Genomic DNA, 16276 nt, shown 5'->3' with positions numbered 1-16276 from the left:
TCAAATCCCTCTCATGCTTCAAATCCCCTTTGCCAAGAAGAGCCTAGATCTTTTTAAGAGCTCTCCTGATTAGCTTAGGCCCACTGAGAATAATCTCCCTTTCTTCAAGTCAGCTGATTTGGGACTTTAATTACATCTGCAAAATCCCTTCACAGTAGCATCTAGATTTGTATTCAGTTGAATATCTGAGAATGTGTGTATACCAGGGGGTGAGAATCTTGGGTGCTCTCTTAGAATTCTGCCTACTGGCTGGGCACAGTAATTCACACCTGTAATCCCAGCACTTTAGGAGGCTGAGGAAGATGAATAGCTTGAGCTCAGGAATTTGAGACCAGCCTGGGCAACATGGCAAGACCCTCTCTCTACTAGATGGGCATGGTGGTGTGCCACCTGTGGTCCCAGCTACTGAGGAGGCTGAGGTGGGAGAATTGCTTGAACTTAGGAGGCAGAGGTTGCAGTGAGCTGAGATTGTGCCACTGCACTCTAGCCTGGGTGACAGAGCGAGACCCTGTCTCAAAACAAACAAACAAAAAATACAAAACTACCTACTACAGGATAACAGTAATACCTTAGCATATTATTAAATGGATTGAGACATGTATAAAGCACTTAGCATGCTCAACAAATGGGATCTAGTATTAATGTCTCTGTATACTATATTTTCCTGCCTGCATGGATTTTTAAATTATAGTATTATAAGCACACTAGAAACATGAGAGACTGTGTTGCTCATTATTTTGATACTCCCCAGAAAGCAGAGATACTGGGGCCACAGTAAACAAACTCACAGAACCCAATGTTTAGACTATTTGCTGAAAGTTGATGAATTAATTCAGATTATTTAAAAACTATAGTTAAAAGAGACCAGGATATCATTAATGTTGGTACTCAAGCCCATCCATAATGTGCCATAAAATGAAGTATGTATGGGTCTCTGCATTGAACTTTTTTTTTCCTTTAACAAGAGAAATGCATCACTGAATCCATGCCTTAAACACCGACATTTTTCAGAAAGAATTCTTTTGTTACTCATGCTCTGAATGTAAAATGAATACTTCAAATGCTCCATTCATGCAAAGGCCTTTATGTCCTCTTTCTCCCTGTAATAGTTCCAATCTAGAATAGGCAACATTATGCAATTTGGTGACCCTGCTGCAACAATGGAAATGCTTCTCACAGGCTGTGGGAAGAAAGACACCTAAGGAGTTAACAGTAATATTTTGCAAATTGAGGCAAGTGAAGGAAAAAATACATTAGCATAAGAAAAGATAGCCGTAGGGAATTTTCCACTCAAATGTTTGATACTAAGAGCCCTATGTTACCAAGGAGGAGGCTATAGAAGAAAACCCTTAGTGTCTATGCATTCTCGAATTACATTGCCATTGTATTCGTTCTACGGTTGAGAAAGACTCATAGTTATAGAGATGGCAAATTGTTCTTTCTAGAAGTAAGAAAAGTAAAAATTGGATATACTAAGAAAATCATCTTGGATTATTGCAAGAAAGCAAGAGGATTCCTCAGGAACCGTCCCCAAAACACTTCCTAAATGTGTCAGGACTAGACTAGAGTTTAGAGATTAAAAGTGAAAGTCTTAAGCAATGATTTTAATTTTTAACTAGAATGTGCCCCAAATGTCTGCAATTAATTTAACTCAAATTTAACAGTTTTTACTCATTTTAGAAATTGTGTAACTCATGATATGTGAATGTAGTTAGCAGGTATTTCCCTTTTGTTAATAAACAGACTTATTTGAAGATTGATCTGTAGGAAATATCCAAATTGGAGTTGTAATTATTTTTGTTGAAAACATTTAAGTGTAAAAGGTTCTCACTGATTTAAGATAGAAAATATAATTGTTACCCATTTCAATGAAGATATTGAATTGGTTTTGAAATCAATCTTTACTCTTAGGAATGATTGGCCAGTAAAAAAAAAAATGATTTATCTGAGTCTGAATTTTATTAGGTTTAACACTACAGTAAACATAGATGTCCAAATAAATCATGATGCATTTCATTAATAAATTATGATAGAGAAGGACCAGCTTATTTTAGATAACAAATTGTTTATAGGGACTGATATCTATAGGAGGAATGGAAAAAAGATACGTTATTTTGTTTCCGAAAAAGGTCTTCACCAATTAAGAAGATGCAATTTTGGATTATTAAAGATAAGAATAGCATAAAACTAAAGATCATCCAAGTCCTGCAAAATTTGTCCAGAAGCTGATAATAAAATTCAATGGATAAGGTCAATTTTCAGGGGATCATGTCAGGAATCAATTGAGAAAAAAAGCTATCCCATGATCTTTCTATTATATGCAGATTATTTTCAAAGTTTCTATGGAATAGTGACCTTGTTTATTTTGTGCCTTCCTTTGTTCAATTTATGTGTGAACATTGAAGAGATTAAGGTTTCAGGTCTTTATCCCTGAGAAGATGACACAAATAAATGAATTTGCATTCTCAAGCACAAAGAACTCTGTGGTAGTCAATAAGGAAAGTCATTCTGAACTGAAGCTTGAGGGAAAAGGAAGAGGAGAGAAGAGAATTTAAAAAGTACTAAGTAACATCATTCCTTTAATGTTGAAATTTTTGTAATAGGATTTTGCCACTTTTTGAGATGTTATGAATAGCGCATCCCATACTACTGTAAGTAAAAAATGCATCCACAAATGAAGTGAAATACTTTTTGATAATTTATGTCACGGCTTCTCAATCCTAGTATAGAAATTTGAGAAATGGTTATAGACCAATACGCTTTTCAATATAAATTTGACACTTTTATTCCCCATCCTTATTTACAAGATGTGCCATCCATCTGACAGTTCCCGGAGAAGAGGAGTCAGTATATAGCAGTCATTCATTCAGTAATAACAGATCATTTCAATGCACATGGGAAGTGGTGGGTAGGAATTACTTTTTAATCTAAGAACCATTCTAAGTCACCAAATACGTTATCAATACTCTGAATTATCCCTTCTGAAAGGAGTTTTCAAATCTACACTTTACCGCAGTCTGTCTATAATCCAGCTCTTTCCTACCTTATTGCGACCACATTTTTTTGATTCTGTAAGGAGAAAAGTGAAAAGAGGTAACCTGTTTGAGTCTAATGACAGTAGTTTAGAATGCTCGCTTATTTAGACATAGAATCATAAAGATGGAAAGCAACTTAGTGATTACGCATCACACTCTTCCTGCTACCCAGCACCCCTCCTTTCAAAGAGGGAAAGTAAAGTGCATAGGGTCTTGTTTATTTTACTTCTTGTACTTTTTTCCTCTCTGTTCAGGAATCAAAAGCCTGTCTTCTCTGATCTTCTTTTAACTGAATTTAGCATTTCCTATTTCATTTCCCAACCTGACTTCCTTTTTTGACTAGAAATATGGATACTTAGACCTGCCACCTATTTACTTTGGAATTACAGTACATTAATTTTCTTCCTTTTACAGTATGAAGAACTAAATCAAGCTTCTCTTGATTCAATAACCCACAGATATCAAAACCCATGGTAAGCAAATATGAATATATTTTTATTAATTACTGTGTTTCTTTCCTAAATTGGTAACAGGATTCATTTTTGTAAACTTTTAAGTGTATTACCACTTTCTTTTTATTTCATGTAGGTTTTTGATAAATTTACGAATTTTTATTTCTAATAAACACAGTAAATCTTCACTATCTGCTAAATTTTATTTAAGGGGAGAAAAGGAATAACGCAACATAGTTAGAATGAGAAACTGTTAGACTATAGTAAAGAAAAGGAGAAGCAAGCCTGAAGCTATTAAGAATAGCAACTGGATTAGTAGATTAGCTTTAACTTTATAAATAATTATCTCTGTGGAAGAAACAATATTAATTTTTTTCAGATTAAAAAAACTCATTTCATGCTGTTGGCCTGGAAACCATCATAATGGGTAATCTTGGTTAATAAACATAATCTTACTAAAGTCACATAATGACTTCAATTCACATTATCTTATGGCAGCTTCTGACCCAAATGAAACATGGGTAGCTCACGGCATGTTAAATTACAGGAAACAAGCAAAAGCTGACTTGTCATCTAGGTATAACACATGATTCAGATTCCTAAGAGGGAAAAGATCAATCAGCATTGCTCTTACAAGACTCCAGATTGAATACTGTCTTTGTTATCATAGGTTTTTGAAGGTGAGGATTTCTGGGGCTTATTTTACTTCACTTTTAATTGTTGAAGGATTTAGCTATTAGCATATGCAAAATCACTGGATTTTATTAGCCCTGAGGTGGCTGTACTATACCAACATGAACTGTATCAAATAGAGAAAAGACTTCAAACCCCATGTCAAAAGCCTATTATTTCAGAACAAAAAAATACCTCAGTGGGCAATTCCTATAACTTATTAAACACGTACCATATTTAAAGCCACAAAGAAACAGGTATGCTTTAAAGCATGAATAACACATATTCTCATTAGAATATTCTACTTCATTTGTTTAGATAGCATTGCAGGCATCCACTGCAATTACCTTATCAAATATTTCCAAGGAAAGAAAAACATTAAAGACCACTGAAAATCAATAAAACTTCAGCAAGCATTGGTGGTAAAAGCATGAAAATGTGCTGCATTTATTTAAACTTTAAAAACTTGTTGGAGGGTATCTGAGCAACACTGAAGCCCTGGGCATGTTCTTTGAATGAAAGAATGTTGGCTATATTCATTTCTAGGGAATATGCTGTGGGTTGAACTGAGTCATGAGGATGTAGAATAGTTATGAAAGAGACCTTGTATTTAGGAGATTGCAGATTCAACTAGGAAATTGGGCGTATATGTGAAGAAAAATAACAAAATTACTTTGCAAATACTGAGAGCCAAATTAATAATTAAGATAATATTTAGAAAATTATAGCTAGAATTTTTTTTTAATTAAATGTATTGACAGCCTCCTGGACTCATCTATAACTCCTGGCTTGGGTCCTATTTAACTAGTCAGACACCAATAACCTGAATACTGCTTCCTTTGTGAGACTATAAGCACCTACCCTGTTTCAAAGCCCTTGTTAGCAGGGTACTTTTGAATAGGGCCCTGACTCAGGTTCAGGTGTTCCCCACCCCTTTGCATTCTCTAAGGTGGCCTGAGAGCCATCTTTTTCCTGGGCAAAGGTTAGTGCTGAGTCTCCCAACCAGTTTTCATGTTCTGTTCTTTTCAGTCAATAGCATTCACTCAATATGTTCAGCATCTCCCGGGTTCAAAGCACTGTTAGATTCCGTGGCCATCATGGTGAACCAGCCAGCCTCAGTATATGCCCTTCTCGGAACTTGTATTCTAGGGCAGGAGGCAGACATTGAAGCAACAACATGGCTTTTAAAAAATAATGTATTGGCTGGACACAGTGGCTCATGCCTGTAATCCCAGCACTTTGGGAGGCCCAGCAAGGCAGGAGGATCAATTGAGGCCAGGAGTTTGAGTCTAGCCTTTGTAACATGACAAAACCCCATGTCTACAAATAATAAAAAACTAACTGGACATGGTGGCTGTGCCTGTCCCCGCTATTCAGAAGCCTGAGGTGGGAGGATGGCTTAAGCCCAGGAGTTCAAGACCAGCCTGGGCAACATAGAATCCCCATCTCTACAAGAAAAATTTTAAAAATTAGCCAGGAGTGGTGGTGCACACATGTGGTCCCAGCTACTGAGGGGGCTGAGGTGAGGTGGGAGGAACACTTGAGCCCGGGAGGTTGAGGCTGCAGTGAGCCTTGATCATGCCAGTACACTCCAGCCTCGGCAACAGAGCCCCTTCTCCAAAAATAAAAAATAAATAACAACAAACCATACTGTTTCTCAAACTTGAAAGCAAATGTTTTAAATTACAACTCTAATTCATGCTTATGGCAACAAATCAAACAATATAGAGGTATATTGAGAAAAAGTTAATATCTGACCCGAATCCATCTGGTTTCTGATAAAATAGTTCATTATAAAAGAATATTTATAGGATGTAAAGAGAAGGTTTTCCCAGGGCACCCACATGGACTGAGGGTCAGATAAGTGTTTACTGAGGGAAGTGATTATTAAGCTGATGTTGAAAAGATAGGTGAGGCCGGGCACGGTGGCTCACGCCTGTAATCCCAGAATTTTGGGAGGCCAAGGTGGGTGATCACTTGAGGTCAAGAGTTCAAGACCAGCCTGGCAACATGGTGAAACCCTGTCTGTACTAATAATACAAAAACTAGCCAGGCGTAGTAGTGGGTGCCTGTAATCCCAGCTACTTGGGAGGCTGAGGCAAGAGAATCACTTGAACCCAGGAGGTGGAGGTTGCAGTGAGCTGAGATGGTGTCACTGTACTCCAGCCTGGGCGACAGAGAAACTGTGTCTCAAAAAAAGAAAAAAGGTAGGTGAGTACAAGATCATTCCTGGCAGAGAGAACAGCATGAGCCAGGCCCTGAGGTGGGAAAGAGTACATCAAATTACAACCTGTGCTGCCAGACTGTATTGAAAGCAATGGGGAGAGTAGTGAGATGAAGATCAGATTTTGTAGAACCTTGTGACCTGGGTTAGAGAATTTGGATTTTAATAAATATAAGAACAAAGAAAATTCATTAGAAGATTTAAAATAGAAAGCAACCTGATTATAATTGTTTTGTTAAGATCATTCTGGAATGTTGGAATGTTTTATGGAGAAGGGATTGGAAGGTGACAAGAACAGCTACAGAAAGATCAGCCAGGGCCAGGCTTGGTGGCTCACACCTGTAATCCCAGCCGCTGGGGAGGCTGAGGCAGGAGAATCACTTGAACCCAGGAGGTGGTGGTTGCAGTGAGCTGAGATCACACCACTGTACTCCAGCCTGGGCAGTAGAGCGAGACTCCATCTCAAGAAAAAAAATAAATAAATAAAAAAGAAACATCAGCCAGGAGATGATTTCATTTTTACAGGCCCATCTTGAGTTTTCAGTAGGCTTTGCAAAAAAGCCAAAACAAATGTGATTATGGAGAGCTGGGGCCAGGGGAAAGGTTCAGTTGAGCTTTTAAAGAAAGGTGGGCTTTAAGTAAATGGAGAAAAGAGGAGACCATATTTGTTATAATGATGGGGAAGTAAAGCATGTGTATACAGCAATCTGATGAAGCAGATTTAACATTATCTTAATTTTAGGTGAAGAGATCGAATGTCAGAGATTGTCACATGACCAGGGTCACAGAGCTCATATCCTATTGATCTGGGTTGGGATCTGGACTTGGACATTTTATTTATTTATCTTTTTTGAGACAGAATTTTGCTCTGTTGCCCAGGCTGGAGTGCAATGGCGCGATCTCCGCTCACTGCAGCCTCTGCCTCCCAGGTTCAAGCCATTCTCCTGCCTCAGTCTCCCAAGTAGCTGGGACGACAGGCATGCACCACCATGCCCAGCTAATTTTTGTATTTTCAGTAGAGACAGGGTTTCGCCATATTAGCCAGGCTGGTCTCAAACTCCTGACCTCGTGGTCCACCTGTGCGGCCTCCCAAAGTGCTGAGATTATAGGCGTGAGCCACTACACCCAGCTAGGGCTTGGACATTTTAAAAGAGCTCTACCAATGATTGTGATGTATCGCCAGGGCTGAGAACCACTAGTGACAACTGAGAAATGAAAGGGACTGAGCCTTGTGGGATGTCCACATTGAGGGCAAGATAAATGGCAGTCACTGAAGAAGGAGCCTTAGAGGTCAATTCCTATAGAAGGCTATAGCAGCCAGTGAAGAATTTTGAGAGGAAGAGTTTAATGCAAGGAAACAAAGAAATCAAGGAAAACACAGCAGACAAATGTTTAGAGGTGATCAGTGGCCTCAGAAAAAGCAGTATAGGAAAAGTAGGATGCTCTGAGTCAGTGTCACTAGTGCTGAGAAATGTTTGTCTACTGACGTAATGGGGGCAAGAATCCACTCTGTTTATGACATGAGAAATTCAGTTAGAGCACAATTACAGGACTTCCTCCGTTCGAAGGCATATTTTTTACATTTTAATATTCTTGAAATCAGGATGCATTTTATAATAGTTGTTTATAAATGCAGTGTTCAAATGTAGTGCCTTTTTTTTTGGCCTCCAGTGTAAAACTGTTAAATTAATGGCCGCATGGAGTGGCTCAGGCTGGGCATAGTGGCTCACACCTGTAATCCCAGCATTTTGGGAGGCCAAGGCAGGAAGATCACCTGAGATCAGGAGTTTGAGACTAGTCTGGCCAAAGTAGTGAAATCCCATCTCTACTAAAAACACAAAAATTAGCCAGGCGTCTTTGTGCATGCCTGCGATCCCAGGTACTCAGGAGGCTGAGGCAGAAGAATCACTTGAACCCAGGAGGTAGAGTTTGCAGTGAGCTGAGATCATGGAACTGCACTCCAGCCTGGGTGACAGAGTGAGACTCTGTCTCAAAAAAAAAAAAAAAAGAAAAAAAAATTAATGGTGTGTTATACAATTAATTGTATCTTAAAGACTGTTAAAGTTGTAGGTTAGGAAATTGATGACTTGCTATGTGCTAAGTGCTCAGAATTTAAAAATTTGTACACAGAGTCCTTACTCTTAGGTTGCTCACAGAATTTTCAAGGCAGATAGATGTAACAGATGATTTCAGCACAAGGTTCGGTGATGGACAGACAGTGCAGTTATTGCATGTAGGTTAACTCGTTTTTGTTGTGTGTGTGTGTGTGTGTGTTTTAAATCTTTAATCTATTTTGATTTTTAAAAAATTTATAAATTAAAGGAAATGTACTCTTGTTTTAAATATCTCAAGTTTCTCTAGATATGTGACCCGATGATTTATTTGTTTTCGTATGATCTCTTCTGTTTGCAACTGGGTGTTTCCTTATATATGCCTACAGTAGTTCTAATTTCAACAAGCAGAATAAAAAGCATAGACAGGAAATAGAGGAATGGTTTACAGTCCAATTAAGAGAGGTCATAAGAGAATGTATTAGCAAACAATGAATTGGCAGGGCTTTTGTTTTTTCTCTAAGAGGTGAGTGGATTCTGCAGGAGCTACTCACCATTACTGAAGAGCCCACCCTATCTTCTAGGCCTTTAATAAATAATATGAAGGCTAACTTCAGAAATGCCTGTTTTTATTTGCTAATGAGAGCTAAATTTCTTCTGTGATAATCTTTTTTTCTAGATGTTTCTGAGTCATTGAACTCAAGAAAAACTATTTCCAGGGATAGGACTTCTTTAGCTCTTTGGAATACATCTTATTTTGGTAGTTGTAATTATTGTGTTATTAAACAGCTGGGCATGAGATTGATCTCAAAGTCAGTGGGTTTCTCTAAAGCTACATTGATTTAAAGGCAAACAAGTTTGGAAAGGGACAGTGTTCTTGTAGTTCCTTTGTATTAGTCCGTTTTCACATTGCTGATAAAGACATACTTGAGGCTGGGAAGAAAAAGAGGTTTAATTGGACTTACAGTTCCACATGGCTGGGGAGGCCTCAGAATCATGGCGGGAGGAGAAGGCACTTCTTACCTGATACCAGCAAGAGAAAATGAGGAAGATGAAAAAGTGGAAACCCCTGATAAAACCACTAGATCTTGTGAGACTTATTCACTACCACGAGAACAGTATAGAGGAAACTGCCCCCATGATTCAAATGATCTCCCACCAGGCCCCACCCACAACACATGGGAATTATGGGAGTACAATTCAAGATGAGATTTGGGTGGGGACACGGAGCCAAACCATATCATTCTGCCCCGGCCCCTCCAAATCTCATGTCTTCAAATTTCAAAATCAGTCATGCCTTCCTAACAGTCCCCCAAAGTCTTAACTCCTTTCATCATTAACCCAAAAGTCCATAGTCCAAAGTTTCCTCTGAGACAAGGCAAGTCCCTTCTGCCTATGAGCCTGTAAAATCAAAAGCAAGCTAGTTACTTCCTCAATACAATGTGAGTACAGGTAATGGGTAAATACAGCTGTTCAAATGGGAGAAATTGGCCAAAACAAAGAGGTTACAGGGCCCATGCAAGTCCAAAATCCAGCGGAGCAGTCAAATTATAAAGCTCCAAAATGATCTCCTTTGACCCCAGGTCTTACATCCAGGTCATGCTGATGTAAGAGGTGGGTTCCCATGGTCTTGAGTAGCTCCACCCGTGTGGCTTTGCAGGGTACAGTCTCCCTCCCAGCTGCTTTCCAGGCTGGCATTGAGTGTCTGTGGCTTTTCCAGGCAAATGGTGCAAGCTGTCAGTGGATTTACCATTCTGGGGTCTGGAGAGCAGTTGCCCTCTCCTCACAGCTCCACTAGGCAGTGCCCCAGTAGGGACTCTGTGGGGGCTCCAGCCCTACATTTCCCTTTCACACTGCCCTAATAGAGTTTCTCCATGAGCACCCCACCCCTGCAGAAAACTTCTGCCTGGGAGTTTCCATGCATCTTCTGAAACCTAGGCGGAGGTTCTCAAACCCTAATTCTTGACTTAGGTGTACTCGCAGGCTGAACACCACGTGGAAGCCACCAAGGCTTGGGGCTTGCACTTTTTGAAGCCACGGCCCAAGCTCTATGTTGGCCCCTTTCAGCCATGGCTGGAGCAGCTGGGACACAGAACATCAAGTCCCTAGGCTGCACACAGCACGGGGACCCTGGGCCCAGCCCATTAAACCATTTTCTCCTAAGTCTCTGGGCCTGTGATGGGAGGGGCTGTCATGAAGACCTCTGATATGCCCTGGAGACATTTTCCCTGTTGTTTTGGGGATTAACATTCTGTTCCTCCTTACTTATGCAAATTTTTGCTGCCAGCTTGAATTTCTTGTCAGAAAATGGCTTTTTTCTTTTCTATCACATTGTCAGGCTGCAAATTTTCTGGACTTTTATGCTCAGTTTGCCTTATAAAACTGAATACCTTTAGCAGCACCCAAGTCATATCTTGAATGCTTTGCTGCTTAGAAATTTCTTCCACCAGATACCCTAAATCATCTCTCTCAAGTTCAAAGATCCACAAATCTCTAGGGCAGGGGCAAAATGCCACCAGTCTCTTTGCTAAAACCTAACAAGAGTCATCTTTGCTCCAGTTCCCAACAAGTTCCTCATATCCATCTGAGACCACCTCAGCCTGGACCTTATTGTCCATGTTGCTATCAGGTTTCTGGTCAAAGCCATTCAACAAGTCTCTAGGAAGTTCCAAACTTTCTCACATTTTCCTGTCGTCTTCTGAGGCCTCCACACTGCTCCAACCTCTGCCTGTTACCCAGTTTCGAAATTGCTTCCACATTTTTGGGTATCTTTTCAGTAACACTCGACTCCTGGTACCAGTTGACTGTATTAGTCCATTTTCATGCTGCTGATAAAGACATACTTGAGACTGGGAAGAAAAAGAGGCTTAATTGGACTTACAGGTCCACATGGCTGGGGAAGTCTCCTTACATATGGTGGTGGCAAGAGAAAATGAGGAAGATGCAGAAGTCGAAACCCCCGATAAAACCATATCTTGTGAGACTTGACTACCACAAGGACAGTATGGGGGAAACCACCCCAGTGATTCAAATAATCTCCCACTGGTCCCTCCCACAACATGTGGGAATTATGGGAGTATAATTCAAAATGAGATTTGGGTAGGGACACAGCCAAACCATATCATCTTTCTACTCATGATTTCATAGAATTTTTTTCAAGTCATTTTCTTTTCAAATAAAAAGCAAGGAGTACTGATTCATTGGTAAATTTTACTTCCTTTCACAGTGTGTTAATTTTCCTTACCTCAGAGACAGTGGATCAGCAAACATGAAATACCTAAATACAAATCCTTAAAGTTAAAATACCAACCAGCAATCCCAGATTACCCAAAAAATACAAATAATGTGTTTGTCTGCTGTACAAAGTAAATAGATTCTGGATTTCCCTGTCATTTTACAGGCCAGAAAGAGGAATTTAGACAAAGTGATTTTGGAAAGTCTAGCCTAAGCCTTTTCCCCTTTTTCTTCACCCCACATCTGTAGTGAGAATGTATGGAAAATTACTCAAGGTTCTGAAATCACTGAGCAATCTGAACTTTCATCCATCCCTGACATATTTCAGCTAGTCACCTAGTTAGGGAAAGCATTTCACTGCAATAAGAACTCACACATGGGAACTTGGCTCCTCAGACACCGTTTCCCACTAATCTGACATTCTCTGCAGGTCTAGCTCCTCAAATCTTTCCTATTCTTTTCTGTATGCATTTTTTGTGTGTGTGCATGTCCTCTTTGTTCTACTTGGAATAACTTTTAAACTTTCTCACAAAGCACTCTCCTGCATCTATTTATTTGACTTATTCATAAAATGGGGGAATTTAACATTCATTCTTCATTTAATAAATCTGTGTACTGCTTAACGAGGAGCTGCATATAGAAAGGTGATCCCATAAGGTTATAATACTATATTGTTTACCTTTTCTATGTTTGGGTATGTCTAGATACACAAATACTTACCATTGTGTTACAATTATCTACAGTATTCAGTACAGTAACTTGCTGTGCAGGTGTGTAGCTTAGGAGCAATAGGTTATACCAAATAGGCTAGGTGTGTCATGGGCTATGCCATCCAGGTTTGTGTAAGTACACTCTATGATGTGCACACAGTGATGAAATTGCCTACCGGCACATTTCTCAGGACATGTCCCGTTAAGCGATATGTGACTGCATTTAGTACTCATGTACTAGGTGGTAGGCACTACAGCAAAGCATTGAGGAAACAAAGATAAATAAAAGTCTGGCACCTACCATCAAGAAGCTTATAACAAGGGAAATAAAAATAGGATATAAAACTGGCAGTTTAACATGACAGGATACGGTAGAGTGGGAAGCCGTGTACTGTGGCTGCTCACAGTAGGAAACATCTCTAGCTCGCTGGAAGCCCCCAAAACATAAGCTTGAACATGTTTTCTCCTTTGTGAACCCTTTAACATTCCCACAGACCCTCCCTTCAGTCTCCATTTTGCCTGCTTGTTTTTGAGACGGAGTCTCACTCTGTCACCAGGCTGGAGTGCAATGGTGCAATCTCGGCTCACTGAAACCTCTGCCTCCCAGGTTCAAGCAATTCTCCTGCCTCAGCCTCCTGAAAAGCTGGGATTACAGGCACCCGCCACCATGCCTGGCTAATTTTTGTGTTTTTAGTAGAGATGGAATTTCACCATGTTGGCCAGGCTGGTCTTGAACTCCTGACCTCAGGTGATCCAACTGGCTCGATCTCCCAAAGTGCTGGGATTACAGGTGTGAGCTACCACTCCCAGCTTCAGTCTCCATTTTGAAGACCGACTCAACTCCATTGCCGATTGGTCTTCCCCGCAAGATTGTGCAGCAGGCAGTGTTTTGCTTTTGCTTTCCCTTTCCCTTGCATTGAACACGGTGCTTGGCATAAATGGGCACTCGATACAATTTGCTGAATTGTGTATAAAAGACAAGTCCTGGTCTATATTGTATACCTAACAGCTCAAATGGCTGTGGTTTAGGCTTGAGAAGCTGAATGTGTTCAAGTGATGAGGACTTCCTTAGAGGAAATTTAAGCCAGGCATAGAAGGAACATTTAAGGGAAACCTCTAGCTGCCTCCATGGGTAAATTTTTCAATATGTGCAAATGAAAGACTTGAGATTATTAAATCAATGGAATTACACTCAAACACCATTCTAGAAAGAAATGATGACATGCCTCTCATCTAATGTCACAATAAAGATGCCTCTTCACCAACTGGGGGTGCCTGATAAATTTTCCACTTACTTGCTGATTTATGGATTTGTCTTAAGGAACACTTACGGAACACTGCTAGTTCCTGTGGACTGTCATTGTTGGTAGATGGGGTTGGGGGTCAAGAGACTGCAAATCCCAAGGTAAGGACAGCCAAAGTGGTTGTCAGCCATGACCAGAGAAATATGGGTTTTAAAGGACCAGAATTAACTACAACCTTCCCCAGTTTTTCATTTGCTTGAAAGTCACAGAAACACAGCTCTTTTCAATATTGCCTCCCCTAGTCTGCTTTTTTTTGGCTTTGTAATAGAAGCAAGATCAAATATAACTGATCCACTTTCTTGTGGTCTGTCTGCTCATAATCTTAGACTTCATTAGTTGAATGCAGCCACATTCAACAGGCATGCAGCATGGCTGAGTTGAAAGAACACTGAATTGAGAATCAAGAAAATTGGGTTCACTAGGAATGTATGCTTCCCAAGTAAGTAATAAAGGAGATGTACAAAGGTTTTGCTGGAATGAAGTCTAACAATATGTGAGCAGGAATAAAAAGTCAGAAATCACTTAATATCCTGCAAATAGGGAATTCTAATCAGTCATGAAGCAGTATCTATATGCTAATTAAGTATAATCCCTTTGAAGACAGACTTCCTGAATTCAAGTCCCAGCTTCACCACCTCTTAGCTATGACACCTTGGACAAGTTATTTAAACTGCCTCAGTTTTCTAATCTGTAAAATAACAGAATCTACTCCACTGGATTGTTGTATAGATAGTGTTGTTAAATATACAGACTTAGAACAGCATTTGGTACATATGAAGGGCTTAATAAATAGTATGACCATATAATTTATCACCCAAGACAGGACACTTTTGAAAGTGAAAGAGGAAGCTAATCAATAAGTCACCAGGACAACAGGATAAATTGGAACTATCTTGAACAAACCAGGCCAGTTTATTAAAAAATACTATGTATTAAACAAATACAGTACACTGAAATAATGAAGCAAATATATTAAAATTCATATTAGCTAAAAATGATCAGGATAAAGATTCAGTATGGTCTAGAAATTGTATACTGTATAGGCGAGTTAATCCTTCAAAAGTAGAACAAAAAGTCTAAGAGACGGAAAAGAAGAGGAAAAATAAGAATTCAGTTAAAATGTATAATATCTAATCAAGGATTCAGAAAAAGGTCAGAGAAAACAGAAGGAAACAATACAAGAAAATTTATCAGAAGAAAATAATAAATTTCCAGAATGAAAGTTTCCATTAATGGTGGGGCACGGTGGCTCTTGCCTGTAATTCTAGAACTTTGGGAAGCCATGGAAGTTGAATTACTTGAGCCCAGGAGTTCAACACCAGCCTGGGAAACATGGTGAGATCCATCTCTACAAAAAATACAAAAATTAGCTGGGCATGGTGGTACATAACTGTAGTCCCAGCTACTTGAGAGGCTCGGGTGGGAGGATCACTTGAGTTTGGGAGATCAAAGCTGCCATGAGTCAAACATCCCACTGCCCTCCAGCCGGGGTGACAGCAAGACTCTGTCTTAAAAAAAAAAAAGTCTCATCAAATATGAATTGAAAAACAAAACCAAACCACATACAGGCATGTCATTGTGAAACTTCATAATATCAGAATGAAAAGACAATTCTAAAGCCTTCAAGAGGAAAATTAGGATATTTACAGAGGATCAGGAATCAATATGGTATCACATTTCTTGACACAATGCTGGACTCTAGAAGACACTGGGGCAATGACTTCCATAGCTGATAGAAGATGACTTTTAACCTAGAATTTTATACCCAGCCAATGAGCAAATAGGAAGGTAGAGAAGAAATTTTCAGGCATTTATGTACTCAAAAAATGTACCTCCAAGCTTTTTTCCCCCCAAGAGGCAGCTGAAGAATGTTATCTAGCAGGACAAGCAGGTAAAACAAAGAAAAAGGAGTCCAGTCCAGGAACCAAGGTACCCAACAAAGGTGACGGGCAAAGGGAATTCCTAAGACAGTGTTAAAGGACTAGGAATGTGGCTATGCAGGAGCCTAGGGAACTTTCAATTCAGACAGGAACTAGTAAAGTGGGGGCTCCAGAAGGAGCTTTATCGAGTATAAGTATTGAGTATAAGCATTGGGTTAAATACAGTACTAGAACCAAATGGGCTAAAAGTGGTTGCTTTGGGGGAAGAGAACATTGGAGCAGGGAGAGAAGGGGATTAACATTTTAATAAGCCTTTTAGTGTTATTTACATGTATTATCTACATGTATCTAAATTATTTCATTAAAATGGAGAAAAAGCACTCTATTATGTACATGTAAAAGTGTTCTATTTGGTAAAAATGAAAATTATTTTTACTTAAATAATGATTAAAAAATTGATTTCCTTGTTTTCTCTGACCTCTTTCTGGATATTTTATTAGTTAGATATTATATGTTTTAATCTCTTATTTTCTTATTTCTTTCATCTTTTCCATCTCTCAGACTTTTTGTTCTACTTTTGAAGGATTAACTCATCAATATAGTATAAGATTTCTTTACTGAATCTTTATACTGATCATTTTTAGCTAACAATATGAATTTTAATATATTTGCTTCATTATTTCAGTGGCACTATCAGCTTACTATGGGAGAAAT

General features: G+C 39.2%; 1 protein-coding gene across 1 annotated transcript in view; it reads left to right on the top strand.

Moving 5' to 3' along the window:
* SPMIP2 (sperm microtubule inner protein 2) overlaps positions 1 to 16276 on the top strand; it is a 141457-nt gene that overhangs the window by 66248 nt on the left and 58933 nt on the right. The window contains exon 3 of the mRNA XM_054484853.1: positions 3450 to 3508. Within this exon, the coding sequence (XP_054340828.1) occupies positions 3450 to 3508 (59 nt within the window). The remainder of the gene's footprint in view (positions 1 to 3449; positions 3509 to 16276) is intronic.

This window comes from Pongo pygmaeus, chromosome 3 (genome assembly GCF_028885625.2).
Source record: "Pongo pygmaeus isolate AG05252 chromosome 3, NHGRI_mPonPyg2-v2.0_pri, whole genome shotgun sequence".
Classification (NCBI taxonomy): domain Eukaryota; kingdom Metazoa; phylum Chordata; class Mammalia; order Primates; family Hominidae; genus Pongo; species Pongo pygmaeus.
This window is presented reverse-complemented; position numbering and strand designations above follow the sequence as displayed.